A 23,814-nucleotide genomic window follows, 5' to 3' on the forward strand; every position below is an offset into this window, starting at 1 on the left:
GGGAACATTGAATGTGAGGTATTTAGAACTGAAACTTAAACCACATTATGGGAACACGTGAATCTGATATCATCTTCTTAAGACGGGAATTAACATGTGACCTCAAGTTTTTATTTTAGTGTTTAAAAAGTACCTTGTTTTTCCAGATTGTTTATACCAGAAAAATTATGTCTGGATGCCAGTTTCCTCCTCAAGTTCTCGTCAGCATCAACTAAAACATGTTTGAACAATTAATCATTGTCACCTGCAATGTGGACACTGCAGCAGAGTACACAGAGAAGAGTCTACTGTGATAATAACGCTTCCTTGGTTACCTTGTGGAATTTCATAGTGATACATGTATTAAAAGTCAACACACGTCTATCAAGTTTCATATTGAACAGACTAGAGCTTTGTTCTCATTTTTAAAATAAATCCTGTGAAGTCAAACCAGCTAACATGCTCTGAGACAGACCTTCATTGCCTGGTAGAATTGGTCAGGTGACGTCAGAATGTGGATGTGGGAGCCTGGCACCCGGAAGGCTGGTACATGCTCTGCCATCCATCGGAAGTGGCTGCAAAGACCTTCTGTTTGCTGGGCTCCGGCTGAGCTGGTGGGCCTGGAGACGCGATGAGGGGCTGGGTCGGTTTCAGCCAGAAGAGGGGCAAGAAGGAGCACGGAAGACCTGCAGGAAACACGGAAAGTAGAGCAAGAAACTCATTTCATGTTGATAATGATCTAATCAAAGCAACTAGAAAATAGTCTGATCAATTTTCTTTCAACCCCACAGGGGCGGGTTAAAACTGAAAAATAAAAAAGGCATAAAAATCAAGTTATCAAAGAACAGACGCTCCATAACAGCTTAGAGCTCTTGTATGATTTCAATTGGTGCCTCGATCAGCTGGCAGTTCAAGGCTCGAATAATAACTTATCAATAATTAATAACTCATCTCCCATTTACACTCCACCACATTCCATTACATTTATGTATTACAGGTGATCATCAATAGCAGAATCCCTCGAGCAAAGATTTGTAATTAGGCGGCTGCATTTGCAGTAATGTTTTTTACCATAACTAAATAGATGACGTCATAATGAGAGCTGTAGTGACGTAGGGAACCTAAATCACACAAAGTTTGTAAAGAAGTTTTGTCATGACTCATGACACCATTTTGTTTTCCATAAAAGTATATTAAACATAACATTTAATCTACACAATTTTCCATCGCTTTCAAAGGATTATGTTATTGACCTGACAGCCATTTTACAGATAGACAGCAATTATTTGATTATTAAATAACATACAGATTTATAATTAATATAATCCATCCAAGAAGAGACGCCAAGTCTTTCCTCTCCAACTCTTGGGCAGGGACACCAAAGTTCCCGAACCAGCCAAGAGATGTAATCCCTCAACATGTCTGCTCCAAGGCCTCCTCCTGGTAGGACATAACTGAAACAGCTCACCACCTAGTTCAATTCAATTCAATTCAATTCAATTTTATTTGTACAGCACCAAATCACAACAGTCGCCTCAACGGGCTTTATATTGTAAGGTAGACCCTACAATAATACATACAGAGGAAAAACCCAACAATCATATGACCCCCTATGACCAAGCACTTTGGCGACAAAGAGAAGGAAAAAATCCCTTTTAACAGGAAGAAACCTCCACGGGGGCCATCAGTTGGGGTGAGAGACACCTAGGCATCCTAGTCAGATGCTGAAGCTAATCAGCTGCTCATGCTTGGAGATGGAGTAGGTGAGCTCCTCACCTCTTAAGTTCACTACCCAGAGCTTGTGACCTTAACTGAGGTTGGGAAAGGATCAACCAGTAAAGCGAAATTAATTAATTTACTCTAAATATATCTGTGTTTTAATAAGTACTCAAATTGAATACTATTCACTTGGGTTGTACAAAATTTTAGAAACACCTTCACCACTGTGAATATAAATTCTGCTTGCCAAAATTGCAGAGGAAGTTATATTTCAAAATGAGTTAAAGATGAATTGTTAAGTGGCTGACGCAACAATCTCATCCAGCAGCTGAAACGTTCAATCATTTATCAAACTCTTCCTCTGAAGGTGGACCTTATGGTGACTTGTTATGCAAGCTGCTGCTTCCAGGAATGACGGTGAACTTTGAAATCATCATGAAAGTTACACAGCATGTATTTTCCATCAAGCTACAGAACGGTGTCAACATCGAGGCTATAAAATTATTTAACCCAATCTGTATTAAAAGCTTTAAAATTGCTAATCTCAGTGTAATGTTTTGTAGTCTAAAGCAAGTGACTAGTCAGGAACACTAGAAAAGTTTTGTCAATCCATTTGCATTCTTCCCTTTAAAAGTGTGTAAGAAAATCGAGCTTTACATGTGGATTTCAAGGAAAATCTACTTGTTGTGGCCCAGATTACTCGTGGAGACGATCACAGGAAGAGAATCATTTTGGAGGTATTGTCTTTTTGTGCCGTCTTTCAGCATCTCAAGTGTCAATGACGTCAGAGCTTTTTACAAGCACACAAACACACTAGAGTAAAACTTCCTATGAATTAGGAATAACCAGGATGTTACACCGGAGACAAGAGAGGACATGGCACTCGATAAATGATTAATTGAAATCTAGCAGAGAATTCTGCAGCAGCACAGATGGCGGTACAACTATAAGATCCAGGGGAGCAAAAGTTTAACAAAGAATCTTATTTTAAGCCAAAATCAGCAAATTTCTTCTTTTTTAAAAAAAATCAGGTTTAACTCATGATATTATACATGGAGTTATTATGTCCCAGTGGCCTTTGAAATAAAGATAATTTACATAATGCTTCAAAATAATTGCTCATTAAGTGCATAAAGTTGTTATGAAGGTGGCTGCTGAGTAGTAAGACTCACTTCTACAAGTACTCAGAGCACGCCCAAGTCCCCATTTATTAGGTACACCAGGTCAAGTCTAATTAAAGAGCACAAGAAGTTACATTTTTAATCCGTTTCAGAGAAGTGCTGAAATCACTTTTCACTGATTTCATCACTTTTGTGAAAGGGTCTTTGGGTTCTGTCACATTATACAGACAGTTATTTCTGTTAGCCTTTTTCACGGCCATAAAATATGGAGAGGAGATCATAGAAACACCTGTCAGTAAGAAGGACTGCTACTTTATTATTTAAACTGGGTCACCAATCAGCATTTTATTTTCCAGTGGACACCTCCCACAATTCTAAGGCCAAAATTATTATTTTTTAAACAATTTAATGTTTTTAAAACATTCTCAGGGCCAAGAAAATATTTTTTTTGTAGTGATGGCATCAAAATGTGGAATATATGAACAGAGAATATACTTAAGTATAACTTGCAGCTTGTCAAAATAAACGTTTTGGCTCAAATTCACTTCAGTTGCAGAATCATTTGAAACCGGCACAAAAGGAAACGTATCAGTGTCGGTGTTTTTTGGAAACTAGAGCTCATTTTGAAGTTGAAGCCAGCAGCTTGTTTCAAGAAGGTTGGAACAACACACAGGAAAATTTGTGTAATGTCAAAACACACCTGGTGGATCCAGGACTTACAACGATTGTGCCATACATACTGGTTTGCATTTCATCTCAAAATCCCTTTTCTATACTTTTGCTACTTCATCAGAGTCCAGATTTGCTTCCAGCCAGGCTGGGGAATGACGAGTTCATTTCACATTTGTTTATTCCATTTAATCAGCTGAGTGCAAATTCCAGTTCAAGGAAATCTGCTTCACCCTCTGAAGTCTTAGGCTACGTTCACACTGCAGGTCTTAATGCTCAATTCAGATTTTTTGATCAAATCCGATTTTTTTTGTCTGCTTGTTCACACTACAAATAAAATGCGACAGCAAACGCGCTCTAGTGTGAACGCTCAAAGCGGCCCGCATGCACAAAAGAAGACGTCGCACACAACGCGCTCTGTTTAGACCCAGAACACACAACATTGTTTGACTGATGGCCCTTAATATAAAGACTTTGGACTTGAAAACATTGGATTTGTGCCGTTCACACTGTCATACCATGATCGGATATAGGTCGCATAGGGTCAAAAAAAAAAAAAAAATCGGATTTGATGCGCTTTCGCCTGCAGTGTGAACATAGCCTTAAACAGGTGCTATCGTTTTCATTTGGGTCCACTTGGGTCTCAGTGCTGTAAAATTCATCATCAGATTTTGTGGACTTCAAATAAGTGCAGCAGGAATGACTACTCATGTGTGGCATCTTCTGAGTCTGCAATAGTTTATAATTTATCATCGGTTATGAGTCAAACCCTCAGCTATCATGATCTGCTTTTTTTTATTGTTTTCAAAGATTTTTCAATAAAACAAATGTTTTGTTGAGCAGAGGGACCTTGCAGGCACTGCAGTTACCAACTGCTTTACCAACTCTTTTCTAGGTGACTTCAGTCTCAGCTGCCTTTAGATCACTCACAAGTTCCTCCAGAGTTGTTCTCCTTCTGGTTTCACACTGTTCTCATTATCATTGAAACTCCATGAGGTGAGATTTTGCGTGGAGCTCCAGACCTAGGAAGCTTGGCAGTTATTCTATGGTTCTTCCATTTGCCATTAATCACACCAACTATTGTCACTATCTCACCCAGCTGCTTGGCGATGGTCTTCTAGCCCATTCCAGCCTTGTGCACAATCTTGTCCCAGACATCCTTGGAAAGCTCTTTGGTCTTGGCCATGGTACAGTTTTAAATCTGGAGAAATTTGTTTCTTCTACGCACCGTTGTCTTTTACACAGGTAACAAGTTAAGAAGGCTGCCAGCTCGTTACCTGTATAAAATACACCTGGGAGCCAGAAATCTTCCTCACTGATAGGGGAGCAAATGCTTATTTCCTTCATGGAAATAAAATTCATTTATAACTTTTTTGAAATGCATTTTTATGGATTTTTTTGTTTTTGTTCTTTGTCTCACTGTTCAATAAACCTACCATTGAAATTATAGACTGAACTTTCTTTTGTTAGTGGGCAAACTTACAAAATCAGCAGGGGTTCAAATAAGTTTTCTGACTGTACACTTTGCACTTATTTACATTTGGTAATATATTTTATGGATGAATAAAAGTAAGTTAAAAAAAAGTTATTGTTATGATGTTTGGCATAACTGAAAGTACATGCAATATCAACCATCTAATCTGGTAAATTAGTAACACGACTGTGTATAAAAAAAAATTTTTTTAAAGGAGGCAGAGTCTTTGAGAGGTACTCAAAGGCCACTCTGTGAACGACTGTGTCTAAAAATAGCTCAATTTAGGAACAAATCAGTCAAACATGACTAATCAAAGCTAAATTTCAGGATTGACTGTAAAGCCCTTTACAACCCTTAGTAGTCTGATTTTTTGTAAATGAAAAACAAGATTGTTTTTTTCCTAATGAATCACTGACTGTTGATAAAAATCTGAGAAAACCCGTAAAACATGTGAAAAATGTCAGATGCTTATCTGATGAAAATATTGAGTATGACGGAAAATAATTCATGGCTGCTCAAATAAGAGTTGTATTCAGGAGCACGGATCTGTGGGAAGATGTAACCCTTCATGTGCTTTTTTCTTTTGTCTGCATCCTACATTCATCCCAAAGATGCGGCTCTTTTGTGCTTCTCACACAAGCATGCAGTCTGACAATGCAACCACATTAAAAGAATTACAGGGTGGAGTGTTAACCTCAGGCATGCTCGCAACTCTTATCAGCTAATTGTCAGAAGTCCTGGCATTCCTTTACATTGTTTACAACCTTATATTAACCAGAATACAAATACACGGTCTTGCTTTTGGCATTTGACTTTATGTAAATAAATAATAATCAATAAAAGCTACAGAGTCACATCACAGTCACACAGAGTCTAATCATAAACACACAAAAGGTGATAAAAAAAACATCAAGAAACATAACTTCCTCATTTCTACTCATCTTACTCCAAATTATCTCTCTCCTTTTACAGCGGTGCAAATTACGAACGTTATCAAACAGAGCACATCAAGCTCAGTGATTCAGCTCTGTTGTGTGACTCAGCTGACAGGAAGCCTTGACAGTTTTCTGTAAGTTGTAAAAAGACAGAATGGTGTGACAGAGGAAATAAAGATCACACTTTACAATTAATGTTCCAACAGCGCCATATAAAAATATCAGCTTTCAACTCATGTTAGGGGGACATAAAAGTCCACAAAAATAAAATAAAACAAAGTCAAAGTCGATTTATTTTAAAGGGCAGACATAGGAGGGGCATATAATCACCGCATGTCTTCTAAATAAAAGAATTACATAAGCCATCTGATGACTATAGGCAAGGCAAGTTTATTTGTATAGCACAATTCAACAACAAGGTGATTCAAAGTGCTTTACAGAGACATTAGAAACAAAAACAAATAAAAAGCATGATTTAAAATTGATTAAAACAAGCAAACAAACGATGGAGTTAACTCCCTTTGATTTAACACAATTAGAGGCTATGCTAGCAATGCAAGGCTTTAGCTGTTGACTTCAATGAACAGAGGAGCTGTTCAGTTCGTCATGTGTATGCACCGCATCTGATTTGATTTAAAGCATGTGACTTAAAAGTCCTTGTAATTTTAAAGGACTTACATCCTCATTCTTGTCAACTGATCCACAGCCTATTCATTTAGCAAACAGGAAATGCTACTTGTTATATTTTAGACCTCGTAAGATGTAAATCCAGAACTTGCAGAAGCCAAAACACTAAACGTACTGAAAGGTGAAGAGATGAGTAAGACGAAGAGCTCCGAGCACTGATACCACAGATACTAATCCAACTTAGCGTAAATGGGACGTGGTGGAATGACCAACCACAGTTGACAGTATAAGATGGACATAGCCACTATGATGTCACTCATGGATTTTGGGCTCCATATCTTAAACCTGGTCTAGAGCAGGGGTGTCAAACTCATTTCACATCATGGGCCACATACAGCCCACTTCTTAAGTGGGTCGGACCAGTGAAAATCCCCTTTCTGTAAGTGTAACTACACACATTCGATATAAGAAAAAGAAGTGCGATGTCAATAGCACAGCTCTTTTTTTCTACATGATAAAGAAATGCTGCTGTGGTTAACGAAGATTTGTAAAATTAGAGAAAAGGTCCTGGTAGATCATTTTCCAGATTCTCCTATAATTACAAAACTGATTTATTCACAGATATGTTTATGTGGACCCTTTTAAAAAAAATAAAAAATTAAAAAATTTTAAAAAACCAGACATTTCTATAGTCAATAGTCAAAAAAGGAACTTTTCGGTCATTTAAATGTTTATCTATTACTTAATTACTTTGCTGTAGTATTAACGGCCGTGGGTGACATGTTTATCGGTAGGAAAAGCTGTAAAACGTATGAAAATGCAGTAAAAACTTCAAAATCTATGCTCTACTTGACATTTTCTAAAGCTGTCCAGTGGGGCAGATTGAAGTCCTTACTGGCCCCCAGGTCTTATGTTTGACACCACTGGTCGAGAGGTTGTAAGATACCAGCAAGATGAATTCAACAACTTTGACAGTATAGAAGACAGACACGGATTCCACATCACAACAGTGAAGCCAACACTGAAGTGCTTTGATAAATGCTTAGCCAATGAGCACGCGGTTTCACAGCCAGATCCTCGTCACATCCAAGTGAAACTGAAGCACAAATTTATTTACAAAATGCACCAACACCATAAACTTGGCGGAGGTCCAGTTGATGCATGGGTAAAGCTTCTTACTAAAGATGCAAGCAGACAGCTGCCACTGTTGGCACACCTGTCAAAGTCAGTCACATCGCCAGCTTTAACGCTTGCGATTATCAAAAGTGATAAGTCCTGAAAAAAAAAGAAAAGAATTCAAATTTAACCATAACCTGTAGGTCCTCAAGAATCCCTAAAAATGTTGAACATGCCAAACGTTTCAAATAATGAAGTCAGAGTATCCCTGTGAATGAAAAAGTCTCAAGAAGGCTTCAGAATGCCCTAAGCACTTGTTATTTTCTACTTTTAACGCTGTATTGCACCACAGCGAGAAACATCTCTCAGGTACACAACTCTGTGTGAATACAGAGCTCCACCCCTCTTGTCAAACCTTGTGTTTGTGAAGGGCAGCCAATCAGAAGAAAGGCTCTGACCCTAAAAGTATACGTGCTGAAATGGCTCGTTTTAAACAGAGGATAAACTGAGATTTAGCACCCAGACCCAGATAGGATAAATAGAGATTTTTTTTATTTTTTTAAACTGTAAATCAAGTAAAGCCACTCCAGTAGAAGAATAAAAAATGAGCCCATCTATGTTTTGGTTATAATACTAGGGACTTGTTACAGCATGTGTGCACAAAGTCCAAAGTTCTAGCATTTATAAAAGAGCCATTCCCAAACTGCTGCCAAGAAAGCATGAAAGCAATATACTATGGAATGTTCGTTTTTAAATTCCACAAACTATTTCCTTCTGGGAAGCAGACTCGACCCAGGAACTACAGTTCACACCAAAAAAAAAGTAATTAATGTCTACACCAAGTTGTAAACCTTCAGGGTTAAAAAAAAAATGAAACCAGCAGAGAAGTTGCTCTAATTTTCTAACTTCAGTCACAACAATAAGTTTAAAGCCTGGCACAAAAGATGATTTGGGGGGTTGTAGTTACTCCTTCATATCACTGTACAGCTGTATCATTTTAAGGCTTAAAGTTAAAGGCATGGCTGTGATAGACAGGTGCCCTGTAGCACTTAGCTGGGTATCTGTATCTGTAAGCTGTGGAGTTTAAGCATGCCAAGCAAGCAGCATCTATAAGTGCACTTATAGATCTGGTGTTTAAATGCACTTACACATTTAATCGAACAGTATAATGTACACAAGAGTGACAAATACGCCACGCAATCGTCTTCCCCATGAGAATCCTGCAGATCCAGAGATTTATTCTAAAAACTGTACACAGGCAAGCTGCTCATCATAGCAGGATGGAAAGAAGAAAGTCCCCAACTTTTTCAGTCAATGTCTTACGTCACGAAGATGACAGCCAAGTAATCAGGCTGAATTCTTCACATGGTACAATTTTCTTTTTTATCTTCTTTTGAAACCATCCCTCAAAGACTATTTATAAGCCACTAAGTCAACATGAATGACTGCTGGGACACCCTAAAACCTGTTTACCTCCCTTACAGGGAATACAGTTGTTTTTAATTTCTCAGCTTTTCCTGTTCTGTCAAGTGAAAAATGACTGAAGTGAAAAGCTCTTTTTTTCTGAAGTCTAAAGACGACTCAGGCGTGTCACTCCACGTGTTGATTTGAATAGACCCCAACAGCTGCTTGAGTTTAGTTGCAGCTGTGTGCTAGCTGTCACACAACAAGACTGGAGTGAAGGTGGTTGTCAGAAAGGTGTAGTAGTTTAGTATTAGTCACACGCAACGTTACAAAACAACCACAGCACAGCCAAAGCTTGTCTTAGTTAACCTAACACCACAGGTGAAAACAGTGCTTCACCCTCTGTACTAGCATGTGACGCAGAAGGGCGTGTGAGCCGTGGGTTGCCGACCTCTGATCTAGATAGTAACGGCTGCATGGTTACTATCTAGACGGATTTCTCAAGTCCATTTAACATGATCCATCCACTGCGGCTGAGAGAGAAGCTACAGGAAATGTAAGTAATCATGTCCACCATCTCATGGATTGCATACTACCTGACACACAGTCTGCAGTATCTGAGACTTTATGATTTGTTGAAGTGCCATACTGGAGCTCCACAGGGAATTGTGCTTTTTCACATTGCCTTGTACACCTCAGGCTTTTCAGTAAAACTCAATATACTATGTTATTAATAATGGGAGAGAGTGGGAGCACAGAACACTAGGATATTATTTTGTGGAGTATTCTGGGAGGAATCATCTGCTTCTGAATGTGAATAAAATCACATAGACTACTGAAGGATGAGTACGGCTATACAACTCCTGTCTATCCTGTTGATGTGGTGGAGGAGTACCTGTGCGCCCGGGTTTCCACATCAATAACAAGCTGAACTGGAAGCCCAACACAGAGGCTCTAAACAAGACAGAGAAGAGCAGCAGTGGTGGGTGCCAAAAAAGAAAAAAGAAAAAGACAACATAATATTGCAATATTCCGTGTGGAAATATTGTGTCACTACAGGCACACTAGATATACTTATTTTATTAGAGGGCTAACGTTATTGCTAACTGCAATAACATTAGCCAAGGAAACTTAAATGAACTGAACCGAAAAACTATCCAGCAATCGACTAATTGCAACTCTTGGTGACTAATGGTTGCCCAGAGTTTGAGGACGTTGTGCACTCATGATCACTTGCACAGGTCGCCCGATCGGACGCAACTGTCTGCAAACAGTTGCAGTGTAACTAACTGCAGTTATTCTGACAGATTATTGAAGGTTTATAAACAACTGCCATTTATTTTTCTATTATCAAAAGCAGATTGCATGTAATTACCAAGTAGACCCCATTCAATCGCACACTGATAGCAGACTCTCTCATGCCAACATTTATGACAGGTTTTAGTGACAATGTTCATATGCTTTACAAGCTTATTTTACAGCAAAAATAACTGAAGCGAGATAACTTTATCTTACTGGATTTTGAGGACATAATTTGCTGTGTCTTGTTACTCCCAAATCTAACTAGCTAGTTCTACTTCATCACAAAGCTCAGAGCCTTTAAAGCTGGGGTCCCCAATCCCAGTCCACGAGGGCCGGTGTCCTTGCAGGTTTCAAATCTCACCCTGGGTCAACACACCCGAATCACATGAGTTCATTACCAGGCCTCTGGAGAACTTCAAAACATGTTGAGATGCAGGGAGAGCAGGGAACAGCTGGGGGACAGAGTGTCTCGAGAGTTGGAGACAGATGGAAAGGTGAAGATGCAAGGAGTAGAGGTGGTAAAGGTGGATGAGTTGGTCAACCATCCAAAGCAACAGTCAGTGCATGAGACAGGTGCAGCAGGTGGAGACGATTGCCTGGGGTGATTTTTGAGGAGGATAGCAGTAAGAGTGAAAGGGAAGGATTAGAAGGTGGTAGTGAGACCTGCTGTGATGTGTGGTTTGAAGACTGTGGCACTGACCAAAAAAAAAAGGAAAAAAGACGACGACAAGAGGCCGAGCTGGCACTGACCATGATGGACAAGATTAGAAATTAGTATATCCGACGGACAGCTCGGATTGAGCAGTGTGAAGACAGGGAGACAAAGCTGGGCTGGAGGTCGATGCTAAAGATAGGGTGAGATGAAGGGAAATGATCCGCTGTGGCAACCCCTAAGGCCGAAAGACTATCATTATTACATCATAAGTTCAACTGCTATTTCCAAAATAAAAAAAACAAATAAAACATAGCTGGTTTCTTATTCATTCCCATGGTGCACTGCGTGTCAGTTATGAAAACTTCCCCATATGGTTGGCCAGTCTCGTGAAGTTCATTACTGGATATTGATGCGCTAAATGTGACTCTAACTATGGTTATCGTTTGCTGTAAACGTGTTATTTTCACTCGAAATAAGTCGGGGTTGGTGGCCAGACATGTTCACGTATAAAGGATTTTAAGACTTCGTGAAAACAGAGGGTCAAAATATTCGTGTCCGATGATGGGTGCATTAGCAAGAGCTACACTAGCAAGGCAAGCTAGAGGTGAGAAAGGCGCTAAGAGAAGTAACACTACAGCGGCAGAAAAAGCGCACTTTTGTCCTCGTGTGTCTTACCCTCCTCGCCGGTCCCGTGCACGGAACACCCGGTCAGATATCCGGGTAAAAACCCCAGCTATGGCCGGTGAGTACACGGAGTACACCAGCCTCCTCCAGGACATGGGAGCCGCCATTGCTGCAGCACTGCGAGTTTGAAAAAACTTTATAGACACCCCTCTCAGTTCACATACACAGACGCTTTCTACACTGTGCAGTACACAAGATTGTAGTGACAGCTCAAACCGTGCCAAGCAACTTCAATTCAGTTCAATTCAGTTTTATTTGTATTGCTTCAAAGCACAACAACATTTGCCTGAAGGCGCTTTAAACTGAAAGGTAAAGACCTTACAATAATAAGACCCTACTGTAATAGGTAAGGTGCTTTTCTTTTAATTAAATAAATTAAATATCGCTGGTTTGGGATCTGTTTTTCTGTGATTTTGGGGGTGATTTTAAGTGTCTTTTAATGACCTGCAAATTATTTATGCTCCATTTTTAAATTAACCACCAAGGCACTCTTTAAAAAAGACATATGTGACCACAGAAAAGCTTAAAGATATATTTTTGGTAACACATCTTCCTGTTCAGTTACCTGTTAAAGGTGTGCCTTGAAGATTTTCAGTCATGCAATGCATGACGTGCATTGTTTCAGCCGACTGATAAATGTGTGTGTATGTGTTTATATTTGGAAGGCTCATAGCACGTGAGAATCTTCATTACTGCTGTCTTATAACAACAATACTCGCAGCAGTACGTTTCAGTAGAATGATATGGAGAACAATCAGGACTACTATCTAACTTTACTGCTTTATTGATTTCAAAACACTTTAAATATGAGTTGATATCTTTTATGGCCTTACAGCCTATGTTTGTTCTTGGATTGTTAATGAAAATATTAGCAAGAAAGACCAGTAATCATAGCATTTGTAATTGATTCTCACTATTTTTCAGAGTAAATTTAAACCTTTTTCTCCTCTAAAGTTACAGATTTGGCTCTTAATTTAAAACGAGTCACTCTTTCAACCTTTCATTACATATAGGGCATTTGCATGCTCAAGCAACACTGTAGGCTGTTGCTCAAGAGCATTTGCAGTAAGTCAGATGTTTCCTGACACGTACACGACACAGCGGACTGAGGGACCCCTATCTTTAAACATAAGCCAGTTTGTTGTAGGTCAGATGCTATTTATCCTTCATGCTGTTAAGAAAGAGAAGGGAGAATGCAATGACAGCCCATGTTGATGCTGAATAGCTTGAAAATATCTGACCTTAAGGTAAGGCTTTGTTTATAGAAACTCAGCAGAGAGATTTGTAACAGCACAAGGAAATAGACATAAACCTTGAAAGTAGGTTACTTGATTATTTCAGTGAAACACCTAAAAAAAAATTCTACCTGTGCTTTTTTTCTTAATTTGTGCACATGTGCTTTTGTATTCTGTGTGTGTCCAAACAAACTACAGCAAATTTAATAAATAGTAGAGTAACATTCACTGCGGTACAGTTTTAAAATACTTGAGTCTTTACTCAACCTCAGCAGATTAAATATTGAATAGATACGAGTACTTTAATTCACAGCATTATGACAACTTTTCACCTAGATACAAATTTAGGGGTGCTTTTTTAAAAATAACAAAATAATAATACTTCTCTTACCTATCTGGGATTACTGAGACCTGATATGTATTAAAACTAAGAATAATATTTGCATACATTAAGATATTTTTTTGTTTAAGTCTTTAACATAAGTCTGTGCATTTTCCTGGTAATCCTGGCAATCTTCTGCATCAGTAAAAGTAACCCTGCTAAAAACAAAAAAAAAGTAAATAAGATTTTTATTACAATCCTGCTGATTTTCCTTTAGGGAGAAAGAACTAAATGTCTTCTACGGGTGTGAATATGTTTACATAACCCATATTTTCGGGGGAAATGCTGATTTCTACATAGATCAACACTTGGATGCATTATTTTATATGGAGCTGAGGATTTTTAATGCTTTAACGGCAGATCTGAGTGTTAGATGAATGCAGAAAAAAAGAAGGGTCCTGCAGTGCATGTACAAGCATATTATGGTTAGTTATTATAGCGAGAATATGTGGAGTATGTCTCTAAAACATGAGCCATAGCTGCGGTTTTATATTGTGCCATATGTGGAGCTTTTAACTTTTTCACCTTGTCGAGAAGGGAATCCAGCAGCAGTACCAGGAAACAGCCCGGTAAAGGTCACGCTGATTATTTATTGGCGATCCGCCAAGAGCGGGCGCGAGCCCGCGCGTGTGTTCTTTTGCGTGCGTGAGCGTGCGTTCGTGTGTTTACTGGAAGAACCTCTGAACGGAGGGGGGCGGAGCTTTACGAACATCGGCTTTACTCACTGGAAACAACCTCCAGTAAACCTCCTCCCCTCCCCTCCTCCCCCAACACACACACACGGGGAGTTCTCCGGCAGATACCGCTGCCGACACATTCCTCTGCTCGGTAAGGAAACCCACACGCTCTTTTGGATACTTTTTTATGGATTTTAATGCCTGAGTTAATATTTTTTCAAGCACTACTTTCGGGTAGTTTGCGTATCTTTTCTTTTGGCGACGAGCGGCTGCGGCGCTGGGCTGAGTGTATCCACAAGGTAAGTTAAAACATTTAAAAGCGGTTCGCTGGTCATCGTCTTAAAGTAGGCAAAATGACAGAAAACTGAGGTATGGGGCACTTTAAAGCGCTGTGGTTTTATTTAGCAGCTCGGGCTCTCGCTGAAGACGGTCCTAAAAGTGTTAATGCTCGGGGGGTTCGCAGTATCATCAGTAGTGGACCGAGTTTAACGCCAGTGGCTCCGTAGCAGTTCTGAGTCGCTATGGCGCCTGCACTGTCCGGTGAAGCCGACTTCCAATTCCCGTAGAGCCTGCAGGGTATCTCGGGAAACCAGAACCAGACGGGACACCTTTTCAGTCATCGTGAAACCGGAGAACGGGGCCTCCGAGCAGGAATACAGCTATTTAGCAAAGAGAAAGGGAGGGGGTTAATAGAAGAAAAAAATTGCGCTGGCTGGACTCTTTCACAGTGACCCCGATTCAGAAATCCCTTGTTGCGGTGCGCCCGATCGAAGACAATTGAAAGCAATCAGGATCCAGTTGCTGTCTGGCTGCACGGTGCAGCAGCACGAGTAAGCAGTGCATTCATTTAAACTAAATATAACCTGCCTGCTCGCTGCCCGCTCATGCCATATGCATTTGTTACAGTCGCCATAACTACATTTTTATGGGGGTAAACTGAGAGCTTCAGTGTGGCACAGTGGCCATTTATTTCTCACTGCCTATGCAGGAGTGAAATTCAAATGAGGCTCTATGGCTCTATATTTGCAAGCCAAGATGAGGTTATATATAGCTGGAAGTGCTTAATCTTTGCTCACTGTCTCCCTCCAGCTGTGTATAGGTGCTCTCTACCAGCCCCTCTCTGGATGCATCAGACTCCTCTTCCCCGGGGCCCTGGACCCGGTGTGTGACCCCGCCATCCTCACCCCGCTCCCCCCCTCGTCTCCCCTCTCGCTCTGCTGCCGACTCTCTTCCACCTGTCCAATCCCGCACTCCTTTTCTGGGCCCCCTGCCTCTCGATCAGCAGGGAGAGGCAGGGGGCCATGGCATGGCCATGGTAACCTTTGCAGGACACAACCCCCTTGCCATGAGCAGCGTCACCTCTCCAGAGGGCAGGGTTCAGGGGTCGAACTTTACCCCGCATCATTTCAAGCCCTTCAGCTCGCATGAACACTACCAGCAGGTCAGTCACATCTGAGGAGTTAGCTAAACTATTACGTTTTGTGTGTGTGGTTTCTTTGGCATTCTTGGAAATTCACCATGGCTTTTTTTTTTTTTTTACCCGTTTCAGGTGATGCGTGCACTGCATAAGCTTCAGCAGAGTGGCTTTTACTGGGGAGCTGTCGGAGGCCGGGAAGCCAGCTCCCTGCTACGCTCTCAACCCCCTGGCACTTTCCTGGTCCGTGACTCCTCAGACCACCACCACTTCTTCACACTCTCTGTCCAAACAACTAAGGGAACCAAGAATCTGCGAATCCACAGTGAGGGAGGAGGCTTCTTCCTACAGCCAGACCCCCAAAATACCCAGGAGCTCCCGCAATTTGACTGTGTGCTGAAACTCATAGCGCACTACATGGGGAAGGGGCAAGATACTGAAGGGACCAAGGAACGGGCGAGTGGGGACAATCCAGGAGAGACAAAAACAAAGGCACACAATGTTTATCTGATCCATACCGGTGGGGAGAAAATCCCACTGGAATTGCGTCGACCCCTCTCGACTTGTCTCTCCAGCCTGCAGCACATGTGCAGGAGGACGCTGAACAATCAGGGCTTGGGGGCGTCTGAGCGGACTGAGCAGCTCCCGGACACACTTAGAGACTACCTGGAGGAGTATGATGCTCCTATATGACTGACAGGAACTGCGACAGGTTCTACTGCATGGACCAAGTGCCAGGATTACAGCACGGACCAGCTCTCGGTGAATGCGAGATTGTCTGTGTGGACATAAACTGACCAGACTGAGCCTTAAGTGCTAACATGAGGTCAGTTTTCCAGAATCAGCTGATCACTGATCTACTCTGGGTCACCCGCTGACCTTCTGGGGATGAGGAGTGTGATTTGGGTAACCGACGATTACCTCGTCCGTCCTGCCTTGCAAAAACACAAAAAAACAAAAACACTGACCACTCAAGTGAGTGGCAGATGAAGCCTGAGGTCAAAGGTCAACGTTTCCTATGACTGAGACGCAGAGCAGTGCCTCGTAGAAGATTAACCTGACTGGTCGATATTAACGATGGCAGCGAAAGGCATGATCAATGCACCACCAGTGATATTTTGGTGGGTTTAATGTGCTTCAAAGCTGCTGCTGTCTGCGTGACATTTACAACTGGACAGACAAACGGCAGTGGGTAGAGAGAGTGGGGGGTGGGGGGTTTCAGAGAAAAGGCAAAGTCCAAACGAGGGGGGCCCTGTACAGAGAACGCACAGGATTTGTTTGTCTGAGTGTGAGCGTGAGTGTGTGTGTGAGTGTGTTTGTGTTGTGGTGGTGCACACATTTCCATTGCTGCTTCCCGCAAGTGTTGCCTCATAGAGGGGGAGTGGGACGGTCATGCACTCTAGCTCCACATATGCAAACACACACCCACACCCTCAAACACACGCACAGGTATAGACCACATGAAGGTTTTGTTAGCATGGGAGTTTTGGGGGATGGGGGGAGGTTAAAAAAATAATTACTAAGCATTTTCTTCTCCTATGTGTTCCTTGTTCCTGATCCATAACCATTTGACTGCCCAGCCCCCCTCCCCCTGCCTTTTTGTTTCAGAGATGCATGTATGCTTTGACAGTGACAGAAAACAGGCCGCTCTTGCCGAGACAAAAGCTTTTTTACCGGGACAAAAGCCCTGGCATGGGACCAAACAAAACAGCAGACCTTATTTTTATCCCGACTGGCTGGAAAAATGTCAGCGACACTGTAAAGCTCCTTGGGGGAATGATGATAATGGTGATGATCCCAAAGATGCGGAGAGGGCGAGGATTTTAAAGCAGAGGGAGGAGTGGGATTGGGAGAAGGAAACTGAAAAGGAGGGGTAGACTTGGGGGAGAAAGGTGGGAGGAGACATACTGGTATACAGCTAAACAAAAACTCCGATAAGAGGAAATGATAGAGCACAACAGGACGCCGCTCCTGTAAATATAACTGCCCCGTGTGAGGGGGAAAAAGATTTTAGCTGAGTCTTATTTCTGTCTTAGATTATCATCTCCGGCTCATTTCTATTTGTTAAAATGCCCCAGTGTGTTTGAATATCTGTCTGCCTTCTCCTGTAACTTCAGAAAGGATTTGTATTTTTTACTTTTTTGTCTACTTTTCCATCATAACCTCTGGAGGAGGAGAAGTGAACAGTTGGACTTGTCTGAATGTTAAGGATACACTACACTTTTCCCTCAAGTGATTCTTAAAAAAGAATAGAAAACAGCCTTTTGTAAACCAGAATTCAAAACTTAGATTTGATCAAAAAAAGAAAAAAAGGAAGTGCTTTTGCTGTTTGACCCGTACCTGTGATCCATATTGGAGTGGCAGCCTTTTATGTTTTTGTCTGTTTGAGCTCACATGGCCACTCGAGGCGAGGGCGGCACACTTTTTTTTTTTTGGTCAAATCTGGGTCACATCAACACCAACTCTTTCTTCTTTTTCTTTTTTTTAAACATGTGTTGCACCGGTGGACCACGTGTATGTGAATCATATTGTCTTTTATAAAGACTCTCGCAACAGGCTGGCCACTAGTCTGGCAATACAAGCTGTAATACCTGAAATGACAAAGCATTACAGAAATAAATGAAAAGGAACGTTGCACATATTTATATTTCTAAAATATTTCAATAATTTATATTAAAAAGCACTATTTTTACAAAAGTCAATGCATTTGCCTTGTGTCTCAATTTACTGTTTTGTTTTGTTTTTCTTCTTTTGAACTTCCACCAATTCAATATTGACTGCACACACTTTTAATTTACTCTAATAAATTGTAAAATGGTTTTTATTTCAGCAATTCCTGGCCTCACAGCAAGACTATTTACTTACAATTGGGATTTCCTAGTTAAACAAAGCAGTGTTTATTCAGTCGGCACACTTTAAAAAAGAGTGAGCAGCAGCACACGAGGAGGACGCACATTCATCACCGGGTTAAAATTGCTCCGATCCACGCTTCTCCGTTTCTTTGCCAGAGGATTGTGGATAACTTCCACAGGGATTGGAGAACGTATAGGGAAGGATGGAAGGAAAGGATGGAGGGAGGGCACAGCTGATGTGCACATGGCACAGTAACAAAGGGTTTCCCAGAAGGAGAGGGTTTAGGTCAACGTCATGCATGCACACTTTGACACAGCAGTCACTGTGTGGAGAGCTCACTTTGGGCTGGACCTAACTGGAAAGGAATGCAGTGGGGTTTTATACATCCTGCCTGAGGGGCTGAAAGAGGATGGTGTCCTCCAGGGAGTGTGTATGGATATGTGTGTGTGTTTGAGGTCAAATAGGTGAAAGGGTCCACGTGGAGGAGATTTATGATCGTCTGTGGTTTTAGTTTTTTTGTCTTTTAGTGCGCAGCCAAAGCAGTGTGTGTGTGTGCGTAAGTGGTTGGTCAAGCTAGATTGCGCCTGTTGGTAAAATTAAGCAGGAGGTGAGTTTCTTCATTTCTACCCCCCCCCCCTCATTTCCCCGAACACACACACACAGATATGGTTCCCATTCCCTGCATACCTTGTGCTCTGTCTGAGGCTGGCTTCCAGGAAAGAGGCTCTTTAATTGAGTTGAGTTTTTACGGCTCTTGCCTGGTGTTAATGTGTGTTTCAGAAGGAGGGAGTGTGTGAGGTAGGGGAGTCCTGAAGAGGAAATAATTGCTTAAAACAAGAAATAAAAGATGCTGAGAGAATATTAAAATCAGATAAGGAGGACCTGGGAGATTTTCCTGATTTTTCTTTTTTTATGTCATACATGTGCTGTAAAAATGGTGGATCCTCATTTTATTATGGTCAAAGTTTCTACATTTAAGCCTTGTGAGCTAAAATTGAAGGCTTCAGGCTCTTTTCTGCTCTCCTGTTCAAACCTTTTGTTTGAAAGGTGGCTTAAAGGAACTGCACCACAGCCCAGTGTAAGATAAACGAGGATTATTGTGAACTATGAGTCATGCAAAGCGACTCTGGTCAAGTCCAAAAGGTTAAAACCAACATTATTTTTTCTCTACTTATCTCCTCTCTCCTATGTTCAAGATGAGATTAAGCAGTTATATTTTGATCTCCCTCATATCCCTTAAAAAATAGAGGAGTAACCTCGTCTACCTCACTGGGCCAGTCGCCAGTGCTACACACATCTCTCTGGACTCGAGCCAACCTAAGACCTCTGTGGGAATCACAGGCTAATGTTTAATAACTGTTTTTACAGCTCACCTCAGTACAGGTAATTACAATGATTCAAAAACTCGGTTCCTCATTTTTTGCCTTGACACTTCCAGGAAAAAACGCATCCAGGGTTGCTGTTTGGACGCTGGTGTGCGTCTGTGCGCGAGTGCAGATGACACTATTTGTTTATGAGAGGAAAACTGAGTGGGCACTTGGAGAGAAGGATGACGTAGGTTAGGAGACAAACAGAAAATGAGTGAGCCTTCTTCCCAAAATCCAACCAGAACAATCCAGTTTTACACACAACACATTGTTCAAATAAGCCAGCTCAGCTCGCTGTGACTCATCTTATGTTCCCCATAGTTGCCTAGTGAGTGGCGCTGGAATATTTTGCCTGTGCGTCGTGAATCTCACACACTCACAGAAAGTCTTTCCACCGTGATTCATTTTTTTCGGGTTATGACTTGCTGTGTCCAGCTCAACAGTTGTCAACAGTGTCCCCGCCAAACACAACACTCGGGTCTCAAACAACTGAGCTCCATTTGGAGAACCCCCCCCCCAACCCAGCAATCAAAACACTCGCACCAACGTTTCGGGCATTGCCTCTCATAACTTTAATGCTGTGTTTTAATGCAGCATAAGGAAGTGAGAAGCAAGTTGAGCAATAAGAGGAATACTTTTCAAAATGTAAGCCAGTTTTACTCCTGGAGCCTGATCAAAATTGAAGTGTGCTATCTGCAGCTTCTTTTGTGTTTTATGTCATTTTTGCGCTCTTGCCAAAGTCAGCCACAACACGCATAGAAGGAGGAAAGAATATTAAAAGGTTAGGACTGTACTCTACAACTAGCAAGTCACAACCATCTTCCAGGAAAGGCCCCTTGGACTGCTGATTATTTCTTCCAGTAAGGCTTTTTCTTGCCTGATCGGTGCTTATAGGAAAGGCGTTGGGGTTGGCCCATCAGTTCGAGTATTGTCACAGCCGCTTCTGATAAAGCCAGACCAGCTTCCAGGAAACCAGAGATTTACCCTCCAGCATTCCATCATTCCTTCACCATCAGTGCACACAGACAGAGACGGAGAGAAGCAGAGGGAGCAGAAGGGGTATAACAGCGATGGGGATCAATAAAAACCATATGGGGAAGAATACATGCAGTTAAATGCACGAGTGCATGTATGTGTTTTGTTTGTGTGTGCACAAAGCGCCTTCACTTGTACTCACTGACAGTGATGCATCACAAACACATCCAAACAAACACAATATTCCTCCAAGCCTACTACCAATCATCCGTGCTGTACAGTTACGCTCTCTGCAGCACTCAAAACCTCTAGTGATGATCTTTACTTTCGCATAAATCATCACTTATCACCCTGGAAAGCCTGGGTGTGTCTCTGACTGACTGGAAATACTCATATGGCTAACTGAGATTACCCCAAAGTAACTAAACTGTTTGTAAAAGGCACGTTGTATTAGGCACATTGTTTAACTTGTACTTTCTCCCCCCTCTCTCTTCATTCACAGCTGCACAAGCGTACCGGCAGAGAAGCTCAGATGCCAAATGGCTTACTGTAACAGCGTGGACTCGGACCAAACCCTCTAACACTCTCAGGTGTCACCGTGTCCCTTCAGCCAGCAAACAGGACTGCACAGTATTTGAACTTCAGACTGTAGCAGACACGCACATGAGTTCAAACATTACCATATGCACATACATATGTGGTGAGTAAGGGGTTTTTTAGGCCACGAATGAATGGCAACGCCTGTAAACTACCTACAAACTCGCTGCAGTGCTGCAATAAAATAAAAGTCCAGCATTTGCAGTTTAACTGGAAGTAAAATGTTAAAGGGAAGAGCAGAATTCTTTTTTTGTGTGTGTCATTTAAAAGCCTCGTGTTTTCATTAAGATCTGCCGACACAAGAAAGCCAAAGACACAAACGTCAAAAGGAAATGCAAACAAAGAAAAGCAAGCATGCAAGAAGGAAGGAAGATTTTAAGAAATGATTAAGGAGAAGGAAGCATTCCTGACAAAAAAAGCTCCTATGAGGCTTTTCTAAACAATCTATCAAAGCCTTCTTCTGCAGTGGAACATGTGACAGACTTGTTAGCCAGCAGTTCCTTATTTACACATCGGTTATCGAGCAACATTATCTGTAATTTGTTGTAGTTAAGGCCACTTTTAGCTTGTGTTTTTGGTCTTTACAAAATCCAGAAAAAAGTGATGCAGCTCTTTCTTTTTCCTCCTAGCGATCATTTTTATTTAAAGAAATATTAAAAAAAAAAAACTTTAATTAAAAAGTCCAAGTTTAAGGACAATGATGCATTTGTTTTCCTATTAGTGTAGTAGAGCCTCTTTACATGGTCACAATGGACTTTAAATCAAATAGCTAAGGTGTAATTGAAGATTTTAGCTTTTTATAAATAGCCCCCCATTTTCAGAGGCTCAAAAGTAACTGAATATCTGCCTGACGACCAGTTTCATGGTCAGGTAAGTCCTGTTTGCTTTATTTCCATAAAATAAGTGTTGAACAACGTCTCTCAATATGACGTCCGAATACATGTCAAAAAAAGCTGAAAAAACTAAATGAACATATCAGAAAGGTATTAAAAAACGTTAGGAGTGGTTAAATCTGTAATTTAACCATTTACTTTCGTAGATCTTTAAAACGAGTGAATGCACTGACCAGCTCAGTGACATCAAAAGGCCTGAAAAGACCAAAGAAACTACAGTGGATGATCACAGAATTATTTCCATGGTTAACAAAAATACCTTCACAACACCGAGTCAAGAACACTCTGGAGGTTCTTGGTTCTTCTTGAGGAAGCAGGCGTTGAAGTCTACAATCAGAAGAAGCTTTCCTGAAGAGTTTACAACAAGGTGCAAACCACTGGGTACATTTAAAAACCAGAAGGTCAGATTAGACTTTTCCAGAAAACATCTAAAAGAGCCCGAACTGCTCTGAAAACAATTCTCTGAAAGCAAGATGAACTTGTTACATATTGATGGGAAGAGAAAATTATAAAAAGGAAACAGATTATGATCTGAAGCATACCACATCATCAGTCAAACATGGTGGAGGCAATGTTATAGTACAGGTCTGTACGGCTGGAATTAATGGAATCAGGAATCAAGTCACACAGAGGGTAAAGTTTCATCTATATGTTTATCTCCTGTCTTGGTTAGTTTTCCTTTCTTTGTGATTGTACACCTCCCCCTCACCCGTGTTGTTCCTCAAACTTGTTTACAATTACCCAATAACCTTCGCCTGTACCGATACGTCCTGCCATGCACTCCTCACTTACCAGTTTGTTTTGTATTTCTTGCATTTCAAGCATTAAAGGTGAGCATTGCAGTTTGTGGGATTCCTCGTGTTCTCTCATGGTGTTATTATTGATCTCCTTGTATGTGTGACTTTTTTTGGGTTGTACTTGGATTTTTGCCTTACGCCTGCCCCTTACCGGATTTGTTTGCTCCACTTGACTGATCACTCTGTCAATGACCTTGTGTTGTTTTCTGATTAGATTTGGATTCACTTTGCCTCTCTGTGTCACGTTGTGAAATTCCCCCCCTCAAAAAATAAGTGACATTCATTAAAATTTCATTTTTTAAGTGTTTCCCTCTGGACGCAAACAAAAAATAAATGTCTTTGGCTCTATTTTGATCTCTTCCCAAACATTTCGTGCATTCATTACATCGATTTTAACGTGGCTAAAGTTTCACATGTTTGCACCAGCTGTCAGTCTGAGCCACGTGTTCACATACTGATTCTCAATCATCTGCCTAGAGTTAGATCTTCAAATCTTCTTCCTATGATTTTAGCTTATGGCACAAAAACCTTTTAATGAGCAGGACTGAACAGGTTTTACAAATTCTGTCATGTCCTTTGTCCTGGTTATTTCAAAAAGTGTCTATGGTGATGTGTTTTGATAAAACTTCTCTGCTGCAGACAAAATGTGATGCGGCTCTTGAGCAGCTAAATGCTTCACTTCCTTCGACTGACTCTCTTTTGTGTGGAACAGGATTTTTTTTTCCCACTGAAAACAGCCCACTGCTGTGGCCAACAACACCAATATAAGAGCAAACTAAAAGAGTACACTTGGCGGCTAAACAATGAGTTGTTTTCACATTCCCATTTAATTCACTGTTGCTGTAAAATATTGATTATAGTTGCTTTTATGGTGCTAAAGTAGAGATGCAGCTGAAGGCTGTAAAAAAAGCTAGCTGGGCTTGAGTTCAGGGTTTTTTT

At 41.1% G+C, this 23,814-nt stretch overlaps 2 protein-coding genes across 5 annotated transcripts in view; one reads left to right on the plus strand and one right to left on the minus strand.

Annotated features, from left to right (window-relative positions):
• pgs1 (phosphatidylglycerophosphate synthase 1) overlaps positions 1 to 11,847 on the minus strand; it is a 46,206-nt gene extending 34,359 nt beyond the window's left edge. Inside the window, exons 1-2 of the mRNA XM_005749679.1 lie at positions 11,677 to 11,847; positions 455 to 665 (exon numbers count right to left, since the gene is read on the minus strand). Coding sequence (XP_005749736.1) covers positions 455 to 665; positions 11,677 to 11,792 — 327 coding nt within the window. The 5' untranslated portion in view covers positions 11,793 to 11,847. The remainder of the gene's footprint in view (positions 1 to 454; positions 666 to 11,676) is intronic.
• A 978-nt stretch (positions 11,848 to 12,825) lies between these two features.
• socs3b (suppressor of cytokine signaling 3b) lies at positions 12,826 to 18,212 on the plus strand. 4 transcript variants are annotated; one of them, XM_005749682.1, is made up of 3 exons: positions 12,826 to 12,932; positions 15,069 to 15,420; positions 15,529 to 18,212. In XM_005749682.1, the coding sequence occupies exons 2-3, from the start codon at positions 15,286 to 15,288 to the stop codon at positions 16,084 to 16,086; spliced, it is 693 nt and encodes a 230-aa protein (XP_005749739.1). In that variant the 5' UTR covers positions 12,826 to 12,932; positions 15,069 to 15,285; the 3' UTR covers positions 16,087 to 18,212. The 4 variants fall into 4 exon arrangements, with proteins under 4 accessions (XP_005749739.1, XP_005749737.1, XP_005749738.1 ...); XM_005749680.2 differs by lacking the exon at positions 12,826 to 12,932 and adding an exon at positions 13,938 to 14,278; XM_005749681.1 differs by lacking the exon at positions 12,826 to 12,932 and adding an exon at positions 13,938 to 14,130.
• The last annotated feature ends 5,602 nt before the right edge of the window (positions 18,213 to 23,814 follow it).

The sequence above is a fragment of the Pundamilia nyererei genome, unplaced genomic scaffold, assembly GCF_000239375.1.
Source record: "Pundamilia nyererei isolate P.nyererei 1_Seehausen unplaced genomic scaffold, PunNye1.0 scaffold00253, whole genome shotgun sequence".
NCBI lineage: Eukaryota > Metazoa > Chordata > Actinopteri > Cichliformes > Cichlidae > Pundamilia > Pundamilia nyererei.